Source organism: Passer domesticus, chromosome 1, assembly GCF_036417665.1.
Source record: "Passer domesticus isolate bPasDom1 chromosome 1, bPasDom1.hap1, whole genome shotgun sequence".
Taxonomy (NCBI): Eukaryota; Metazoa; Chordata; class Aves; order Passeriformes; family Passeridae; genus Passer; species Passer domesticus.
The window spans coordinates 72,544,960-72,566,437 of record NC_087474.1 but is presented as its reverse complement, the minus strand read 5'-3'; the positions used below and the strand labels follow the sequence as shown (position 1 = coordinate 72,566,437).

Here is a 21,478-nt window from a genome sequence, read left to right as displayed (position 1 = left end):
ACCCATGGCCATAAAACGCTCTGCAGCCCGTCAGGGTGAAGCTCTTTATTGCATAACAAAAACTTGGGAGCAGTTGGGATGATTGAGCCGCGCACACGGGGATGCCACAGCAGAGGGAAGGGAGCAGCGCTCTCATCACCATCTCAGCAGGGCTGAGCAGGGCAGCAAAACACTGAAAGCCCAGCAGCTTTTTGGCCAATGACACAGAAGCACTTCACAGTTATCACAGGCAACGCCAGGGAGTTCTCGACTCCAAACGGATTTATGTATGAAAACTTTAGCCAGCAAACACTGGGTCAAATAAATGTTGGGGAGGGCTCGCTTAAGCATCTAAGTGACCACAAATGAAGCTAAGGCTGCAGGGTCTGTCCGGAGTGCAGAGCTGTGCCAGCATCTACTCGAGACATGCTTCAACCCCACTGCCCCTGGCAGCTCCCAGCCCGCAGGGAAGGGCTGGCCCTCTCCCACCTGCTGCCTTGGCTGCTGCAGAGGGAAAACTGCTGCTCTTGAGCCCTGACTTTTTTTCCCCCCTTCTCTTCTGCACAAGGCCAAATCTGGCACTGGTTGCAAAAGCCCTCCTGGCTCCAAAAGAGAATTTTTGGTGTAAAACTGGTATTAGCAACTAAACAGCACCATCCCCCAGTGGGAGATGTGAGATGGTGATGGATAGACACTGTACATACAGTGGCAGAAAGCTGTAGCAACAAGTCTGTCACAAGAGTGGAGTTTAACAGGTATAAAGTAGGGAGTGCTTGGTTCAGAAAAGCTTCAAACTCTCATCACGTCCTTGACTGAAAGCACCTGTCCCAACACAGTGGGGCTTGGCCAACAGCTGCCACGTTTCTTCCTTAACCCCATCCTTTCTACCTACCCCTGCTATTGACCAGCTGAAAGAAGACAGGCACATTTTAAATAGGAAAAGCTCCCCCAAAGGCAGAGGCTTTTTCTGATCCTGCCTTATAACTCTCCATATTTACAGGGTGTCCCCATCCTACATTCAACCCCACCATGCCCTAAGGGAGAAGAAAGCTGCACCAAAGCACAGCCGAAGCCCCTGCCCCATGGCCAATGGGGACTGGCTGTTCCAATGAGCAGACAGGAATGTGTTTCTCCCAGAGAATGGAGACCTTCATGGCTTGTTTTACACCTGCCAGGATGTTGGCTCAAGGCCCACCCCCTTAGCAACTGCTCACACCAACAAGGAGGTGTCCACTGGCACAGTGCACTCATCGCAGCCATCACAGTCACCGGCGGGTGAGCAAGGCTGCTCCTGTGCCGAAGCAAGGCAAGCCCAGAGCAGCACTGGAGTGCCAGGGGTGTTGGAGGTGTCCTGATGTTTCAAGAAGCCACAGGCAGCCATGCTCAGCAGGGATTGCTTAATGACATAATGTTGCATTTTTCAGCATCCCCACTTGTAGGTCTTTGGTACGTTAAACTGCACCCCTGTGGAGCCAGTGGGAAGCTCAACACGGCTCTTGGGAGCTCAACAATTGCCTGGCTGGGGGAAGCAGGCATGGCTCTGGCTTACAGCACAGGCTGTCACACTCACAACATTCCTCTGGACAGGATGGGGTTGGAGTGTAGGGTTAAAGAAGACCTGGTTATGCAGAATGACTCAACATTAAGCATTATTAAGCACTTAAAAATTTCATTTCCCACAAAAGGACACCAATTAACAAAGAACCCAGTTAGATGTGCAGGTGAGGTAGATCTACAAATGGCACATGGCATTTGTCAGTGATTGTGGTCTTGACTTTGACCATCCTGCCAGACAAAGTGTGTTCCTGGCTCCCTCTGCCTCAGTTCCTTGTGGGAGTGGCAGCAGGCTTGAGCAGGGTACAAGACCTGGAGCTAAGTGAAGATCAGAGCAACAACTGCAGCACAGGAACAGGTGTTAAAGGGGGACTCAAGAGCCTTTTTTTTTTTAATTTCCCAGCTTGTCTCAGAGCTGCACATGTACAGTGTCAATGACGAGCACTGATAGCTAAGGGTTATTCCTAAAAAAAAATTCACATATAACTGGGTGAGATGCAGACATGCCACCAGTTCAGCCTTTCTGCATCTCATTTCTCTCCCCTGCTCACTTTTGGAGAGGAGAAAATGAAAGAAAACATGCTGCTTATCAAAACAATGGTAAGACCTGCTATTCAGAAAACCAAACACCTAACATCAAAACTTTATCAGTCACCATTCACGGCATCAATGTCATTCACAGCCTGAAGAATTCCGGGGACAGCTTAAGAATAGCCTGTCCCTCTCCTATTAGTCACTGATCAGAGGTATGTGCAGGAGGGGAAGAAAAGGAGGTGGAAGAGTGGCCCCATTTGCCACACTTGTAGAGAGGCAGCCTCCCCTTGCCCCCAGCACCTGCCCTTTGGAAAAGAAACTGTTCTGAGGCCACCACGCAGCTGCTTGCTTTGGTGTGCGCATGATCTTTTAAAAAAAGGTTTACAAATATATATATTTTCTTATATGCATATGTATTTCTTAAATTCCACTTAGAAATGTAGCTAAAAAAAGTAGAAAAGCGCTAGTGAGAGTGGGCATGAGACCAGCAGAGTGCTGCACTTCCCACATGTGAAGGCACCAGTGTGGAGACACACCTGTGGTCAGGCCTGGGCCGTGGTGGTCTAACCCCACTCCTGACAGAGGTGTCCATTTGCTTCCCCTCTGCATCATATAAACAGAGTACAGTGCTGTCCCACAGCTGTACTGGTGCAGAGAGGTCACACTGCCCCTGCTCTGGGCCTAGTGCAGCTCAGAGCAGTAGGTGGTCCACAGCACCTTTCTGTGGTGGAGAAGCCTGGCATTCTCTTAACATGATGCTTCCAGGCTGGAGGGAACAGAGATTCACAGGGCCTGCTGCTCTTCTGCATTCACATTCCTTTATGATATGTGGGCAAGACAAATGGTACTTGCAGCCAGCACAAGCATAACCTGTGCTCACATCAAGGCCCATCCTCTTCCAAAGCAGAGGAAGAGGTCATCCCATAATTAAGAAGTACATCCTACATGTTAAATGGAAGACATTTAAAATACCAGGCAATTTAGAAGATACCCTGTGCTTTTTCTAATGTGCACAACACACTTAAAAATCACCAGGGATCAGCTTGTGGCCTGGATTTGCTTCTCTGCATGGTCAACTGTCCTTGTGATTGGCTTTTTGAATAGTCCAGCGTATGAGTTTAATTCTAGAGTTTCTCTTTGCTATTCCTTTTCCTACAGATCACTTTTTTGCTTTTCAAAGGAAGCCTGCCTCTTTCCACAGATGTCTACAGAAGGGGAAAGCAAGACTCTGAAGTACTGAAGTAACATTAGCCGCATTATGATCTCAGCAGCAGTTTAAAGTAAGTGGCCAAGCATTATTAATTCATGGGTGCTCACTTTTACATCATTTATCATATCGAGCTACTGTGGTATTCATGTGGATGCAACATGTATTTCTAAAGAAATTTACATTGTGATTTATCAATTAATTATCAGGCCATTACACTTTATTGAGGTGTTACCCAGAGTCTCAAACATTCACTACTGCCTTTAGAGCAAATGCTTTAACTCCATCTCAGCCTGACAGTGTCTTGCTATCAACCAGACTGTTCTGCCAAAAGCTCTCTCTTGCTTTACATGATGTCAAGGACTGCAAAGGAGTGGTACCACATAACCAGAAGGCAATTTGATCCTTCTAGCTTCCTCCACCTGGCCACAGACAATGCACTGCACAGCGTTTTTTCATCTTTGCTAAATGGATGTGAGCAGGCAAGGGAACAGGGAGGGCTACAAAGAATTGTAACCCTTGTCAGGGTTACCGTTGTTGAGTTTCAATGTCTTTAAAACCTGTTCCCAGAGAGCAGTTAAAAGCAGGAACCCAGGTAATTCAATAACTGCACTTATGATAAATCAGGCAAGCTCTGAAAAGTGATCACCTGAATGATCTCCTCGGATGGGGAGAGGGAGGCCAGCACAGTTTTGCTACATTCAGTGCCCGCTTCCCTGAAGGGGCAAGTCCATTGAATAGGGAGGTTTAAGTAAAAACAGCAACATCAGCCCTATGAACTGAAAGTTTCAGTGATCTGGCATTTTTAGAATCACATGTCACCAGCAGCCAGGCCTCATCTACCATCCACCTCTGAAACTTTGCAGGCTGGCAGCTGTGCCATAACATCCATTCTTTAGCCAGAGAAAAGATGAAGAGAATTTGATTTTTTATTTCTCCATCTAATTCCTTGCATCTTTTTCTCTCCCAGCCTGCAATTTCTGCAAGGTGCACTACCAGAAAGTGGTGGTAGCTGACAGGTCAATCTTAGAAACGGGAATGTGTGAATGTGTGCAGGCGTTAACAGCCATGTCTGTACAAGCCAATTCCTTGTTAACTGAGGTTTCAGCAGCTATTTATCAGAGGGGGAAAAAAAAACAGGTGAAGAAATGATTAAAAAATAAAATAGGCACAACGATAAAAGATGAGGCTATTGCATTTTGAATCAATGGCATTGTGTTAATAGCATGACCTTCCCCTTCCAAATCCCAGCCATAGCCAATGGCTATGACACTGCTGTTCTGAGAGAGAGAGAGGGAAGTTTGCCACTAACACAACCTGGAGGAGAAAGCAAAGGAAAAGAACAGCCCTTCCTGCTCTTCTTCCCCACCCCTCTCTCCAGCCCCCCAGACCTAGGCTAGGAGAACACCTCGTTGTGCTGCTGGGTGACCCGGATAAACGTTGTTCTCTTGCTCAGTTCCTTGAGTCTGGCAGCTCCCACGTAGGTGCAGGTGGAGCGCAGCCCCCCGAGGATGTCCAGGATGGTGTGTTCCACATCCCCTTTGTATGGTACCTCCACAGTCTTGCCCTCTGAAGCCCTGGAGAAGAGATCAGTCACTGCATTCATACGGGTGCAAAACATGAGTGTGTTTAATGGAGAATTGTGGAGCTTAACTCTGCAGGCTGCAGTTTGCAAATGTGTCCCCAGCTGCATTGCTTGCTGCTTGGTGCTCTCAAGCACTGAAATGCCTCAGCTCCACTCACCACCAACACTGAGAAGTAGAAGTAGACAGATCTTGCACATGCTCCAATATCCCATGAGTTTATTTACAGATCTACCCCTTCCTCCCTTCTACCATCTGCCTACAAGCAAGTGGAACTTCCAGCTTTATTGAAAACTAAATCTGACTGTGAGTTGCAAGCTTTAAAGTGTAAGGAATGGCCAGACTCAAACAGAGAAATGTTGGAGCTAACTCTCAGCAGGCACCACCCAGCCCAGCTCTACAGAGGCTTCATGGCCCCTGGGCTCTGTCCTGTGTTACTGACTGTACACAGATGGAAGTGCTTGGGCTGTCTGCTACCAGTGTGATTCTCCAGAGCTCACAGGGAGTGGGAAACCTGTTACAGAAACCTGCTGCACAGCTGTCCCTCGAAGCTAAAAGGTGATGTAGCACAATTCAGTGCCAGGCAAAAAGGCCAGAAAAAAAGCAGTGCTGTGAATACTCTCAAGTGCTGGTGCATGCCAGCACAGACTGCACTGTTCCCAAAAGCACATCTGAAGAGTTACATGATGGAGGAATCCAGGCAAATAACTTACACTCCTCCTCCAGCTTTCTCCAGCCCCATATTCAGCAATCCCTCCTGTAGCAGAGACCCTTAATCATCTGATTAGTGGGATCAGCAGCTGATCCCACTACACTTCAGAGTAAGCTTGTAATGCCTGGAACGCTGGCTTCTCTGGGAAGGCAAGCCTTGGGAAGGGAGGGTCTAAGACAGATGTGGAAGGAAGAGGAGATGCTTTCCTTCTGCCCTACAAAATGTAGGCAGAAATCATAGCAGTGATCTGTCATTGTTCTACATGTGGCTTTATTTGCTTCTTCCTTAAAAAAGTTTCCAGGGGATAGTACAAGAAAAGGCATGCCTGTTTGTAGGCTCCATTTGTGAATCATTAACAACAGCAACAGCTACTACGTGGAGGTACTTCAGCGTGAGCCTGGCTATATTTCATCCTGTTAGTCTAAATGCGAGGTCACAGCCCTAGGGAGACAATAAAGGCAAAGTGTTGATATGCCATGTGAGTAAGGAGCCATGATTAATCTCCCTACATTTGATGAGTAATTGACTCTTTCTTGAAACCCTTAAAAAAACTACTGCAGTGAGTGGCCAGTGGAAGATGGATGTGCCACTGGCATCTCACAGGGTTTAGGGGTCTGTTCTATGGCCTGTGCTGTTGGGAGTTCCCAGTCTTTTATTTACAGGTCCAGTGCCAGAAGGAAAAGGCTGGACCCATGAAATGACACTCATGTCACTGTTCCTGGCTTTTGGCCATGCCCATCTCTTCCAGTCAAAGTTGGGAGGTTGAGCTCAGGCTTCAGGGAGCTTCCTGCAAGATTGTGAAAGACAGTGTGTGTCTGGGATTTGCAGAAACCAGTGCAAGTTCTATCACATTCTGCCACCTGAAGAACTCTGCATGCTGTTCTGGGCAAGGAGTGCAGGGTTTACTGCATTTGTGCATGGCCACCCATTCAGTTCATGCATGAGAGGTCAATTACCTGATGTATGAATGCACCATCAGTTCAAATGTAAACTCCCTGTTAATTCATGCTTAAGCATCCTGTGGGTCATAAGCTGCACATTGCTCCTACGAGCATGAGTGCTTGGTGGTCCCTTTTTCAGTGAAAAAATATAGAAATGGGTGATGGTTACAGCCACTGCCCCTGGGAGGTGTCCCTGCAGTGGCTACGGTGGTATTAGGAAGCTGAACCTTGTGGGTTGCCACTTTAGGCTTTGGAGACCAAGATCTAGAGAAGTGGTGAACACCGGACGACACAGCCCCAAAGCTCTGACAGATAAACACTTGCTATTGCCCCTCAAAGTGTCAGCTGATGAGCTGGTGGGACTGCTGATCAAGCAGTAACCTGCAGATACCGTACTGGGGAAAACACGCTGGAAGAGAGGTGTGGGATTAGCTCCACAGCCTTGTCCACAGGGATAAGGGGATGAAGTTTCTGATGAATATATATTCAAGCTGTGCTAACATTAACCCCAATAGTCTTGCCCCCAGAGGAAAGGGGTTTTTAAGAGATAACATGTTGCTCAGACCCAGCTGAGGAGTCATCTGGCTCCCAGGGAAGCGTGGGTGGAATTTTACTACGTGTATGCACACACTGATGCACTGTTAATTGCTGTAGCGTGGCCCAGGGGTGGGATCTGTATCCATATGGGTATACAACCAAATGTTAACCCCTTTGACACAGTGCTCAGGATGGAGGAGAGATATTTACTAAAGTGTACTGCTACAGTATTAATCCCTTGTGGCTGGGAGGAAAAATGGAGTTTTTAACTTATGTACATTAAGTTAAATGATGATGTTCAAACAGTTCATATTGGATTAACCTTCTAAGAGTCCCCCAGTCTGTGCCTTCCCGAGGAGTGACGTATAGGCCATAAATTGCTGGGCTTGCTGTGTTCTTGTGTGAGTGCCAGATCAGTTCATGCATGAGCACTGAATAAATCAATGCACGAGTGCCCAATTAATTCATGCATGAATAGCCAGTAATTTCTGCATAAGCATCCAATCAGTTCATGCATGCATGCCCGAATTATTTATGTCCAAACATCCTGTTAGTACATTCATGAGTGCCCAATGTGATGAGCACCCAGCTGACTTCCACCAGCACCCACATGGGTGCTGTGCTGGGCAAACACCGCAGGGTGCAGGTGACACAGGGGCCAGTGTGACCTGTGTGGGAGAAGGCCACGACCTGCATCATTCCAGAGATGTTCCACCTGGCTCCAAAAATGGTGTGAGTCACCAAGCTTTCAGCAAGTCAGAGGAGCACATGACACCTCTCCTCAAGTGTATTTATGAAAGAGCAGTGACCACTGGGAGAGGAAACACACCTGGACACACCTGAGGAGACGTGCAGCTAGAGGCACCCTTGAAAGGAGGTGGCCCCTGCCAAAGGTGTGCACTCCCAAAGGGAGTGTAGCCCCTGTGTGACTCATGCTAGAAAAGGGACAGCTGTAAAGGAACTGTGTCCTGTGGACAGCCCTCAGTGCTGACAACACACCAGTGTTTTTGTTATTGCCAAGCTGTGGTTACTGCAAGTCAAAGACTTTCCTCTTCCTCACACCACCCCACCAGTAAGTAGGCTGGGGAGCACAAGAAGCTGGGATGGGACACAGCCAGGACACCTGCCCCAAACTGGCCAAAGGGACACTCCATACCATATAGCAACAGGCTCAGTGTATCAGCTAGGGGGGGAAGCTGGCTGGGGCCACTGCCCAGGAACTGGCTGGGCACTGGTTGGTGAGTGGTGAAAAATTGTGTATAACTTGTTTTGTATATTATTATTGCTGTTGTTTTTCTGTCCTACTAAAATGTCTTTATCTCAACACATGAATTTTGCTGTTTTTTTCCAATTCTCTCTCCCATCCCACTGAGGGGTGGAGTGAGCTAGTGCCTGTGTGGTGTTTAGCTGCCTGCTGGGATAAACCATGACAATGGATTACACAGGCTGTCACAAAAGCTGGCACACTTGGCAGAGAGCTGCATAAGCAAGTCAGCAGGAACTGCTGAGGGTTTTGCTGCTCTGACATCTCTCCTGGAGTTATGACCTGAAAGTAACCCCTTCTCAGAAAGAAAGGTGATGACAGAGCAATTGAGGCTCCCAGCAGCTGGGAAAGGTGTGCTCAGATGCTCTCAGCAGTAACTCAGACTCTTGCCAGCCACTGAATGGAAAGGGAAAACAATTTGCTTTGGACTTTTTGCACAGGGCCCAGTCTGTGGTGCCCCTCCTGGCCAGCTGAAGGCTTCTGCATGGAGGGATGTGTGTGGTGGGTGGGAAGCCTGGCAGGCTGCATGGGATAAAACACATGTGATGGTGCTCTGTCAGCCCAGCAAAAAGTGGGTCAGAATAAAGGGGTCAGGCATGAAGCAATCTTTTGAGTGGGACATATAAGAAATGGAGGAACTGGGGGCAGGTCTTCCAGGCTATCATTTGGGATACACAAGATGGTAAGCAGCAGCCAGCAGTTGGTGCTACTCTGTCTCTGTGGCCAAAATTTCACCCTGCAGTTAATATAAAGTGCCCAAACCCCACTTAGTAGCAGCTGTGAATTGCTGAGTGGCCACAATAGAACTGCAGCATTCACACAAAACCTGTGAAATTTCAAAAGAGTTAGCAAAACCAAATTGGCTTGAACTGAACAATACTGCATGCATCCTCAGTCCCTGCTTGCCTTATTTGTCTTCTCCCACAAAAGAAACATTAAAATTGCCTTTCAGAAATCCCCAGCTCTGATCCATATTCCTCATGGAAGGAGGTGAAAATGTAAAAATAAGCTAATATATAAATGACATAAGATTAATGAAAGTGAGTACACAGATTAAATGGGATCAGCTTGACACATTCATTACAAAAACAATTACTCTCATGACTTTATTCTCTGCCACAGCCATCTCACCTTATCTGTCAGTTTTAATGTAACTGCTGCAGGCTCAGGTTCTCCAGCCAACACGTGTAATTTTGAGAAGATAAAGTTAAATGACAAGCAGTCTGATTCTGCAGGGGACTGAGCACACTGAGCTCCCCGCTGCTTGAATAACACACTGTGAGTGTTCAGGTTCTTTTAAAGACAAAACAGCTTATTTGGGTCACCAATACAGACTTACAGCTGGGCTTTTTAAATGCATATAAAGGACCCCCACTGACTTGACCTGTTTGGGTCAAGTTTGGGGTATCCAGCATTTAAAATGCTGACTAAGAAGCCTTTTGGTTCAAGGTTGCCATCAGCTACACTAGGAAGAGATTAAACTTCCTGTAATTTTTACTATAAGAGCAATTCAAAGAAAATCTTGTGCTGTTTCAAATCCCCCTTCAATGCTGGATTTAGCAGCTGCTATTTTTAAACCACACTGGGACAGGCCAAGGAAGACCAAGCCCAAGGCTGGTACAGGTAGCCAGGTCAGTGTCATGGCTGTAGAGTGAAGATGAGTATCAGCACTTCCCTAGTTAAGAGCCAAGACTCACAGACTTAGTGTTTGGAGCTGCTGTATCTAGCAGTAGATGGGGAGACTCCTACTATGCTACCTATTAGTGGCACAGAAATGCAGTATTTCAACAGGGACTCAAAATTTCAGATTGTGCTCCTGCTTCCTTGCTGCTGAGAAAGTTTCAGAACCTGGTCCCCAGGGAATTCTCAAATTGAGGATGCAAATCAAAATACAGCTATGGATCAAGCCAAATTTGTATAGCATTGCCCATAATGATTTCAAAAGGTCTGTTTAGACTGAGCCAAATACAGCACCTTTCTGTATAACCTTTGCTCCTATGAGATGGGATACTTGCACTTTATCTCATTTTTAAGAGGGACAAGTGTCAATTAGTTCTCCCACTGGCAATACATTTTGTTGCCAGATCACACATACCTAATTAGGTAGAACAGTATTTAAAAGCTGCCTTAGTCCTTTGTCCTCCTGGTACAGCCAGCTTTCTCAAAATTTCTCAATTTCTTCCTACCTCTTTCACCAGCTCTGTGGAGGCCAGGCTCTAAGGACTGTGCTGCACTGAGATCCATGCAGCACTCTTGGGCTGCTCAGTGATCTCTCAGGGAGATGCCATTAACTACCTGCCTGAGCAGCATCAGGCCTTCCCCACACTCCAGCTGACTCAAGCACAGGACAGGAGATGAGCATCCAGGTAAAGGTTCCCAGCACCACTGTGCAATTGGCAGCTGCCACTTTTATATTACAAGACACTTATTAGTGCTGTCCACTCAGAGCATTTGTTCAGAGGCTTTGATGATAAGCAGACTTGCTGGGGGACAAAAAAAGAAAAAATGAGCCCCCAGACTGTGTGCTGTTTCTAGGCAGTGGCATATGAACCCAAAGTAAATCAAAGTCCGGAGATATGCAACCACATCTGTCTGGTGCATCATTTCAGCTTGTCTCAGATGCAGATGGCATCTTGTGCAGCTCTTTCTTCAGCAAATAAAAACTTGTATTTGAAAACAAAAACACTGAACAGGTTGCCCAGAGACCTGGTGGATGCCCCATACCTGGAAACACTCCAGGCCAAGTTAGACAGGGCTCTGAGCAAACTCATCTAGTTGAAGATGCCCCTGCTCATTATAGGGATGTTGGACTAGGTGAGTCTAGGTCTCCTCCAACCCAAATGATTCTGTGATGCCATAATCTAGGCCAAAGGAAATGGCTGTAAGTGCTCTGGCAGAGGCTAAGTTCTACCACTTTGCATTCTGCTAAGTGTTATGTGAATGAGTACACAATTTTATGGTGCAGACAAAAACCACCACAGGAATCAATGCTGGGGTGGAATCAAAGATCCTTCTGTCTAGCATGACATCTGGGATTGCTATCTATCAGCTTGTCTCTGTGTCAAAGCATGAATTCCATTTCATTTTGTGGATCCTATTCTGCTTTACATTCTGTGCTGTCACCTTCACAGAGCTGCAACTCTTACCCATGGTAGCAGCTGGACACACTGGGAAAAACCTGTAAGCTGGAGTGGTTGTAGCAGATGAGGCCAACAAGACTCATCAATCCTGAATGTCTGGCTGGAACTGCAGGTGTACCGAGACTCCTGCAAACAGCAATTTACCAGATGGGACCAGAGCCTGAATCTATGCCAGCAAAGAAGAATCAAAAGGGAACCCTCAACAAACCAATGTTTACTGTAAGACAGGAATCATTCTCTAATGAAGTATTTAAGAACCATGTTGTCCAAAGGTAGTGACTAAGACTGCCACTCATAAGAGAAAAGACACAGAAGTTTTCTGATGTCATCTGCTTTTCCAAGAAGTCAACATTCTCAGCACTTTCCAGAGTAAAACAGCAATGGAACAACAGATTTCTTTGCAAAATCTGTCTTCCTTTCCTCTCCCCTGAGGAGTTAGCTCAAAAATGAAGCTTCTGCATTCTGCATTATTTGAGGCTACTCTGGTGCTCTGTTACCAAAAGAGGGCTGGGAAAACTGTACAGCAGGCTTCTGCTGCCTATGAAGACTGCCCAACAAATGCAGAAGGGAATCCCAGAGCTGCATCTGGTGACTGAGTGCTTTGGAAGTCCTGGGCCCTCATCTCTGTACTGGGGAAACCCCAGCTGAGCTTCACCAGTTCACCAGCATCCACCTTCTGCAAGCAGAAGGGAACATGTGAGTTAGCTGGGAATCTTTACACCAAAAAACACCCAATGCAGACAAGCAGAAGGATAGAAACTGCAGTCTGCTATGTCATGTTCCAGCATTTAGTTGATACATATCATGAAGGAGCAGTAAGTCAGGAGAGTGCCTAATGACTTCCCAGACCACACTGGTTCAACAGTAACAGCACACCACACCAGCTGCAAACAAGTGAACATCACTGCTCTCAGCTAGCCAGCCCCAGCTCTTTCTCCCTGTCTATCTCTGGATGCCATTCCTCCCTCAGATCTGCTGTCCTAAGTGTAGGCAACAGCTGCTTCAATAGGAGTAGCAGCATAGGCCTGTTTCCTTCTGCCCAATTCTGCTCCAAAAGTTCCTGGATGGAGGGAACACTACAATTGCTCTTGTGTGGAATTCATACCTGTATTCAGCAACCCCTCCTGCATGCTTCTTCATGGCTGTATCAGAGCTCATTCCATAGAACAGTTTCACCTTCTTGCCATTCCTTTCTATAATGTCTCCAGCACTCTGGTCATGGCCTGCAAACATTCCTCCAATCATGACGAAGTCAGCACCAGCTCCTGTCATCAGCAAAATGACACATAAAAAAGTAGGGAAAGGAGAAAGTGAAAGCCAAAGCAAGAACACAGTGATCTCCAGAAACAATAGCCAGCATTTAATAGTTTGGTACGGAGTCCCCTCCTGTAACACTCACAGCAAACTTGGAAGGAAAGGCTTTTAGGAAGGAAAGAGCTTTAGAACTGACACAGGCTGAATTGTATTTCTCTGGTACTTTAAATAGAAAAAATCCTTTTCTATTACAATGACAAAGATATAGATTATTCTACTCTATCCCACAACCTTTTATTTTCAAATTCAGTTTCAACCCTTTACTTCATAATAGTATCTGAGTACAATTCCTTATTAATTGTGACTGCAGCAATCAGCAGTCCTAAACACAGGGCTGGGACCTGTTAACTCTGTACAGCTCACTGCTGTACAGAGAAGCTGATGGTTCCAACTTCAAGAGCTTTCTAGGCCACAAGTGGAGAGTGGGAATGTATCCTGAAGAAAAGCAGACTTATGGATGTAATGTAACCCTCCCAGCAATGACATCAAACAATTGATTCAGATTTTTAACTGAAATTATGGATTTTTCAAGTCCATCAGCCTTATGTGTTCAGTGTTGTTCTGGATGATTCCTAGTCAAAGAGATCTGGACGGGTCTGCATTTGGTTCCTGTTTAAAAATTCTGGGCCAAGGACCATCACTCCTGGGTTCTATGGTTCTCAGCACACACCACAAAGGAAGTCTAACCCATAGCTACAACTCCTAAATATGTTCCAGATACTGAACAGCAACACTGAATACTCAGTCATGACTGTTCAGTCTGTCTATCTCCTCTGGCTTTGTAAATCATGAAATTGGCTCCGCTGGGAGTAAGATCAGGAAGAAGGTTTTTGGAATCATTCTTAATTTTCTACTGTGATCTCCAATATTTCCAGCTGGGCTGGAACTATTCCACCAGCAGCTCCTCCTGTGATATTTTGGCATATTTAGTCTTCCTTGGAAAAATTTGGCTTTTAGTCTTTTATGAGCCTGTGGTGACCCAGCCCTGAAACAAAGCATTTTCCTGTTCATACTCTCTGCTTCTTCAATGTGTATGTGCCAAACAGGCCTCCCTCTGCTCAACTTCTTCCCAGAACTGGCAGAAGAACTGAGCTATAAACCACACTTCACAGAAAGCAGATGAGCTTGAACTACACCCATCCTCCTAAGAACAAATCCAAACTCAAGGGAGATCCCAGACTAGGTAAGTCTGGCATTAGGATTTGCTCTGATCTCTATCACTCTCCAAACAACAGCACCAGACCTTGAAACCTGAAAAGTAAGTGAAATCCCTATCACATCTGCTCAGCTTCTACCAAACCTGAAGTTGGGAATATTTTGATCTTGGAACACATGACAAGAGTGAAGCGTGCCAGTTCCTCCATCCACCCCTTTGCCAAAGAGCAGAGCTGGCAGCAGTGCCGGGGGGCAGAGCACCCAGTGGCTCTGCTGACCTCAACTCCCTTTGCCTGGTGGCTGCTTGAAAGGAACATTGTGTCCGTGGTAAAGGGATACTAAAAATGAAAATTGTGCAAAGCACATCACAAGCAATATTTATAGCCAGACACCCATTCAGGTGTCCTATCATGTCAGCTACCTGGCAGATTTCTCCTGAGCTTTCTTGTTTCAGATGGCTGAGTTTTAAAGTCTTGGTTCTATTTATGTCTGCTACTACTATTAACCTGCCAAAAACAAAGGGAATACTCATCTTTTAATTACTGGTGGCAAATTCCTGTTGCTACCTAGCACAGCCTTGCTCCATCTTTGCAAAAAACAAACACCCTGGGAAACCTAGTTTTTGTCTTCTTCAAGGGTGGAAGAAAACATGAGGAAGGAGGGACAGATTTGAGGTCAAGGCTGCAAAGAGGGTGTTTAAACAAGCCAAAAGACTGCCAAAAGACATTCTGGATTCTGACCTATCAACAGAATTTCCTGATCCCTGATTCTAGTGCCATTTTTTGTTGTGGATCTTACAGCCTTCAAATTAATAATGCAAAAGGCACAAGAAAACTACACTTCAAAGTCACAGAATTTTGGTTCTTGTGCACTTCTGTATCTATTTACTATTTTCTTTTTGGCTGCATAATTTTGGGAGGGAAGCAAATATGCTTCAATTACAGGATTGAAACTCATCCAACTTGAGTAACTTTTGCAAACTACAACATAATTCATCAAGCTATTCCAGAAGAGAGGAGCTATGTTACAGCAGATGCAGCACGTCTAAACATTGAAACGACACATGCTTGCTGCCCTGCTGCTCCAGAAATCACAAGCCCACATTAAATATACTTCTCCAACGTTCTCCAGAACCTTCCACTGTGCTTCAGTGTTGCAAACATATCTGAAAGTTTGAGTCTGATCCATTATGCTTCCATCAGTTAATATCCGACCAGGAGGTTGTAGTTTTTAGCATGGTCTTTAACTTAAGCATTGTGTAACCACCAGATGCACTGATGGTGTTTGCAACATCCATTTGTACTCTTTTGTTTTCAAGTACAGATTGATAGCGTGCCATTATTTTAGGTTGTAGGGAACTGGAAGCACCTGGCAACACCCCCTAGATAACACAGGATGTGATGGGGTATGCTGCACACAAGCATCCCAGTAGCTCAGTCAGAGCTGGCCAGATTTGTCCTGGTTTTACACAATGCCACTTTCGTGCACTGACTTTCCCCTTGAGGCCTATGCTGTATCTGGGCTGATTTTGCTCATTCACATTTCACCGTGCCTCCTCTTTCAAGCTATTACAGAACAGCAGTGCTGACGCCAGCCCGAGCTTGCAACACTCACACAGTTCTGCTGGATCTGGATAGAGTCCCTCAGATGTCTTTTGTATGCCTGATTATACAAGTCACTGATAACCAGATTGGCTCTGCACAAATTCAGCTGGAGTCAGCCTGGATTTGTGAGCTGGGCAGCCCTCCAGGCAGATGCAGCCTAAGTTTGCCTGAACCAGAGCTTACCCTGGAATTAACATTCACCTGTGCTCCAGCTGAGCCAGAAAGCCTTTGCAGCAGTAGGTACACACACAGCTGTTGAAAACAGGAGAAAGAACCAGTGTGATCTAGTATAATTTGGAACTAGCGTATGTCCCCAGTTGACTTTTCCATATGATTTTTCCTTCCTTTTCCTTCCCTGCTCCTGCATCTCTTCTAACCACTGCTGTAAGGAACAGCAGTAATGTGTTAAAGATGCTGGCATAGGATTCAAAGTGCACATTCTTTCTTGGCTGTGTCAGAAAAATATATGTGACCTCAGGCAATTGAACTTAGTATTTCTGTGCTCTGACTTCTCAGCATTAAAAAAGGAGACAGTACTGCCTCCCTGGAGCATTCTGAGAAATGTGTTCATGTTATCAGCCTTTCCAAGGGTTCAGTTGTAAGAACCATCTGAGAGCCCAGCTTAAATTTCTTTCATGCTTTCTCTCATTCCTGCATCAAAACAGCTCTTCTTGCCTATCAACCTATATCTTTTTCATTATCATCTCTAATACCCAGATGGCAGTCACATCTTCAGTTAATGCAGACCAGGTTCCCATCCAGCAGCTCCAGAACTCCAGCAGTCTCTCCCAAAGTATGCTTCTCTCAGCATTTCTGTTCCACATCTTCAGTGCTTCCCTGTTCCTTGCATTTTAAAATAGGCCTCTACTTTGTTTCCCCTCTGTGAAAATGCCCAATCTGCCTCTGAGTCCTGACACCAAGTCACAGGTGCACCTTAAAGCTTCTCAACATATATTTCTTGGTTCTTCACAATTCTCTCACTTAATCCAGTCTACTCCTTCTGCTTCCATGAACTTGGCTCCTCCAATCACACTTTTAGCCATTTGCCAGTGCTTGTCTTCACATTTGGCATAATTCAAATAGATGCTTTGTCACTGCTTTACAGGGAATCATCCCATCCCATGAAGATTTTACAGTGATCCACCAGAAAGAGATGGCACAATTACTTCAACCAAAGTCCTCTTCTTGTCTCTTGTCCATGCTTTGTCCAGGCCTTCATTCCTAGATGAAATTGTGGGTCTGGGTGTTTTATCACCTGGTCTTTGCTATCCAATATATTCATGTCACTCAAGAACAGAGGTCTCTGCCAGACAATTCAGTATCAAGGCTTTGACTTGTAAGTGTTGGGCATGGTGGCTACGCTCTACGAGGCTCAGATAGCCAATCACTTCAGTAGCATTCAATAAACACTGACAGTAATAAAGTTATCTCAAAGCTCATTTTGCCACATACCTTTGACAAAGGCACATCTGGGTCCAGCTTGTCATGTTCACAGTGTCTAACTCTAGTGTATATAATCAGATACAGTAAGTTTATTGCCTCAGGGTCATCTCCATCATTTCTAGCTCTGTAGCTGTGACACACAGTCACAGTGATCTGTCAGGGCTACTATCAAAAGTACAACTACTGCCTGGAAAATGTCAGCTTTCTGATGCTCCTCTGTCCAAGGGATAATCCTGTGGCAGCCTTCGGACATGTACCACTGTGAATCCCAGCACCTCCTGATGAACAGAAAAGCCAGAAGGTGTCTCTTCACAGGTTTCAAGCAGGTTCAGGTTCAGTTAGCCCAAAGAGACTACAGGGATCTTTCAGACTCATAATAAACACTTCAATTTAAAATATTTACAACTCTGTTAAGTTGCTTCCTGTTGTTCTAACTTCTGGAAATGCTCTTGTTGAAGAAAGACCTTTTCCACAGGCCAGGTTTCTATGCAGACAGCTGGGAATACAGTGAAGTCACAGTTTCAGTTCACACGCTCCCAAGGACCACACCACCAGTAAGAACTTGGTGAGCTGTGAAGCCAGAGAAAGGCAGAATAAAGACCTCACTGCAGGCACCATGTCAGAGTGAGGGCTGAGGAGAGGTTGGGAATTTTTTCAACACAATCTTGTCTAAAAGGGTGGATGCTGCTGTTCAGCTATGTTGGAATCAACCAACTGGAAGTATCTGCATCACATCACCACTGGGTAACACAAGGGTTATATGAAATAATATGAGCAAGCACATTCCTTGCTGGTAGCAATCACTCCACAGCTGTCCTTAGAATTCTCTAAGTCTTCCTTGTGATCTGACCTTTCTCAAAAGTGGAGCGGTTTGCAAACTTAAAGACAAATTTTGGTTTCAACCTTTCCAGGAGTTGAGTTCCAGGCCTAGATTTTTTTCTTGGCAAGTCTGTAATCTGAGTTTAGGCCTGCCTCTACTTTCCACACTTGCAAAGCTTCCTGCAAAGCAGACATTCTGTATCATAATGCACTATGTCTTGTTTTCATACCACCCTGAAATTCCAGTGAGAGACTGTGCTGTCCCACTGTATTCCAGGCATTACCCTACTTGACACGTGCAAAGAGTCTGGCATTTTGGGAGGTGGGGGAGTACCTTTAAATGCCTTGTCATCTCAGGATGCATTTAGTGACTGCATCCCATATGCTGCTGTAACAAGGTTATGGCTAAGGGGCAATCATGAGTTTGACCACCCCACACCAACATAACTCTCATGCCCAATAGACCATACTCACAGATTAAATCCTCTATTCTATCACCAAGAGCTGGTGCAATTCACTGAACTTACTTACATGAAAGCAAAATCTGTTAATAATTAACTTAGATGTTTCAGACATCTGCCTAGCTCTAGGGGATACAGTATAAATAAAATCTCATCTCTCCAAGTGGACAGTTGATCCCAAGAACATCTCCAGAGATCTGGCCTGTCTCTTTGTTTTGCTCTTCTGTCCAAGATGCATTCCACCAGCTCTTCTTCCACTCAAGGCTCAAATCAGCCAGATCTGGCAATGTCCCAGGCATCTCTGAACCCTACTCAGAAGAAACCCTTATCAGTTTTCTTCATATTACTCTCCCAGTAGGTGTACTTCATACACACCGGGCAGATAATTTCTAAATCCAGAATTTGGACTGTCTGTTCCAAAGACTAAATTCATGCCTGGTGCATTAATTTCACTGGAGTCAGCTGCAGGGACTAACTTAACTTCCTGCTAACTGATTACACATTCAGAGTCACAGCGATTCCTGCATCCCTGCTGCCAGGGGCGCTGGAGACACGTCGGGGTGTCACAACACGCTGTTCTTACCAAACGCTTTGGCGACATCTCCTGGGCAGTTGCATCCTCCGTCCTGCACAAAGAAAAGATGACAGTGAGTGGCAGCGAGGTCACTCAGCGACCCAGTGAGCACTGGAGCTCTGCGACCTGCAGCACTGTGGCCCCTGCTCAGGAACAGCATGTCAAAAGAGCTGGCTGTGCACTTGGGATGTATCATCTTGGCTATGTTTTCACAGAATCCAAATAATCCTTTCCACTGTTTACCTCCTTGAGGCTCACCTACTCTACTGTACAGTCTACTGATAATACACTGGTAACAGCAGCAATGCAAATTCCTGACTGCAAGTTTCCAAGTCCCAGAAACCAGAAAACAAAACCTCCTCTGATGATCTGAATCATTCCCTGCCATTTTAATGTAAGGCTGTGTGATGCAGAGGTACCACAAGCCTCTACCTTAAACCACCGAAGACATTTAAAAGCAATTTCTCAGCAGTTTACAATATATTAAAAGGTCACAGTGGGAGGGAAGAGGGACTATACCATCAGTTATGTAGGATTTTTATCTGATAATCTCTAACAAACATGGTTAATACAATTTTTGGTAAGTGAAAATGAGACTCTCATCCTACTCCTTAATGTTTGCTATGGTCTTGGTAAGGAAGCAATAGCACTCTGGACCTTTAGCATTTTAGACCTACACATTTCAGTTTCAGTGCAATGCAGCAGCTGATGAAGGGGGTTCAGCTGAGGGGAGGGAGATTGTGTATGAGTGATAGAGCTGTAAAAAAGGAATGGCACACAGCAGAGCTCATCATGTGCTGTGGTTCTTTAGAATTTGTAAAGATCTGAGCACCAGATGAAAGATCCTTTAGTCTACACAGTCATTGTACCAGGAGAGCTCCCCATTCCTTTGATGATCTGGATCCATTGCAGACTGCCAGCATCCTTCCTGCTTTTGAAGCTACCCCCAGACTGGCTGGATACCTCATGCTGTTTCACCTCCCTGTTGGCAGAAATGCGTGGCTGTGCATGACCTGCGGCCAAGCACAGCCAGCCACCCCCTCCATCAGCCCTATTAGAGCTGCCTTTGATGGGCAGCTGCCAGCGGGGCTGTGGGATACAAACTGTGTGCCCAGAAAAGGATTCAGACACAAACTGAGCAGGTGGATCCAAAAGTGAGTGGCTTTTCAAAGGGCACCCCACTGCAAACAGTGCCTGGTAGAACTTTAAAGGCTTTTATTCCATTTGCTGATAACCTCTAGCACATTATATGCCTTTTGTTGAGCTTAGACACCCTTGCTGTCAGCTCCAGGAATGAGTGCTGGGCTGACAGCTGAATCTCTCTCTCCTTTTAATGGCTCTGCTTGTGCAATTCTTTCTTTTTAACAAGTCTGTCATAGCCTGGAGGAGGGTGTGAGTGCGTGTGCATGTGTCAGGGGAGGAAGAGCCACAGTAGAGTCTAATAAACTTCAAAGAACAGTTTTAGGACTTTTACTATCTCAGAGATATTGGCTTTCAGAATGCTTTCTGGTAGGTGGGTTGCAGTCAGTTGCTTTTGGGTGGCTAAAGTATCTGACTTTTATAATAAATCCAGTAGTGGCAGTGATGAAGGTTTTATGCTTTCAGAGGTACCATGAGGATTGGAGGGGGGAATACTGTACAACCATTAATCACCGGCTTCAAAAAATCTCTCTTTGAATGTTACCAAATTACAAAATGCTGAGCAGCTTAAGAGACTTAAAAGCTCATGGGTTACCATTTAAGATAAAAGGAACTGACAATGATGATTCACAGTCCTTCTTTATCTGTAGATGTCTTCAGTTACTTCAGATAAGCAGGTAAATTTAGTGATTCACAGAAAAGGAAACAAAAAGGAACATACCAAGCAGTTATGTCAGAAGATGCTATATAATAAAGCCATAAGCAGTGAAGCACTCCATTCCATGTGAAAAAAACTGGCACTCTGTTTACAAAGTAAGACTGTTCTGCAGCTGCATTGCCTTGGAAGCTTACCCTTGAAATTCAGCTTGTCCCAACAGGGCCCTGGGTCTAGGCTGAAAATGACTTGTCGATGGCTGGGCTTCAGTTACAGAGTTTGCTGCAGGCTCAGCTTCTACCTCAGAACCCTGGGGAAACTTATCTGTAAAAGTCTGCCTCTGAATTCAGGAGAACTGGCATAACACTAAACTAAGACTACTGGAAAGTGTTATGGTCACAGAACCTGTAGACAGCACAGATTCTGAGCCACGTGGGTGTTAGGAAGAAGGACAGGGGAAAGCAGCTTTCCCAACAGAATTACTTTAATGTGACTGAAGTAATGTTTTTGTCCCCAGTCTTGTTCTCCAGGTAGATAAGCCATTTTACAAAATTTGGTCCAAGAAAGAAAATTTAGCCCAAGTAAGAAAAAAAAAATACAGCATGGAAAACCAGTATACACTGGTTGAACATTTAGTATTATATGCAATTTATAATGACTTTATAACTATGATTTATGTTCAAGCAACCTTTATAATAAACTGCATAATCAGTACTTTCTACAAGCACTGTAGCTATCTATTTGCTGGTATCAGCAAACAGATAGCTATTTATTATGCAGGAGATATATAAAGTATGTGGCATGTACCGCAGTAAAAACAATACATATGGTGCTTTATTCTGAACTACATATACCGGGGTTG

At 45.3% G+C, this 21,478-nt stretch overlaps 1 protein-coding gene across 6 annotated transcripts in view; it reads right to left on the bottom strand.

Annotated features, from left to right (window-relative positions):
* Positions 1–30: 30 nt before the first annotated feature.
* Positions 31–21,478, bottom strand: part of GMPR (guanosine monophosphate reductase) — a 41,624-nt gene continuing 20,176 nt past the window's right edge. For 3 of the 6 annotated variants that reach the window (XM_064424076.1, XM_064424097.1, XM_064424105.1), the window contains exons 7-9: positions 18,831–18,873; positions 12,557–12,716; positions 31–4,851 (exon numbers count right to left, since the gene is read on the bottom strand). In XM_064424076.1, coding sequence (XP_064280146.1) covers positions 4,671–4,851; positions 12,557–12,716; positions 18,831–18,873 — 384 coding nt within the window. In that variant the 3' untranslated portion in view covers positions 31–4,670. Of the gene's footprint in view, positions 4,852–5,598; positions 6,011–11,853; positions 12,128–12,556; positions 12,717–18,830; positions 18,874–18,950; positions 19,804–20,813; positions 20,927–21,478 lie in introns of those variants that run through there. The other 3 variants (XM_064424082.1, XM_064424089.1, XM_064424081.1) reach the window with 3 other exon arrangements.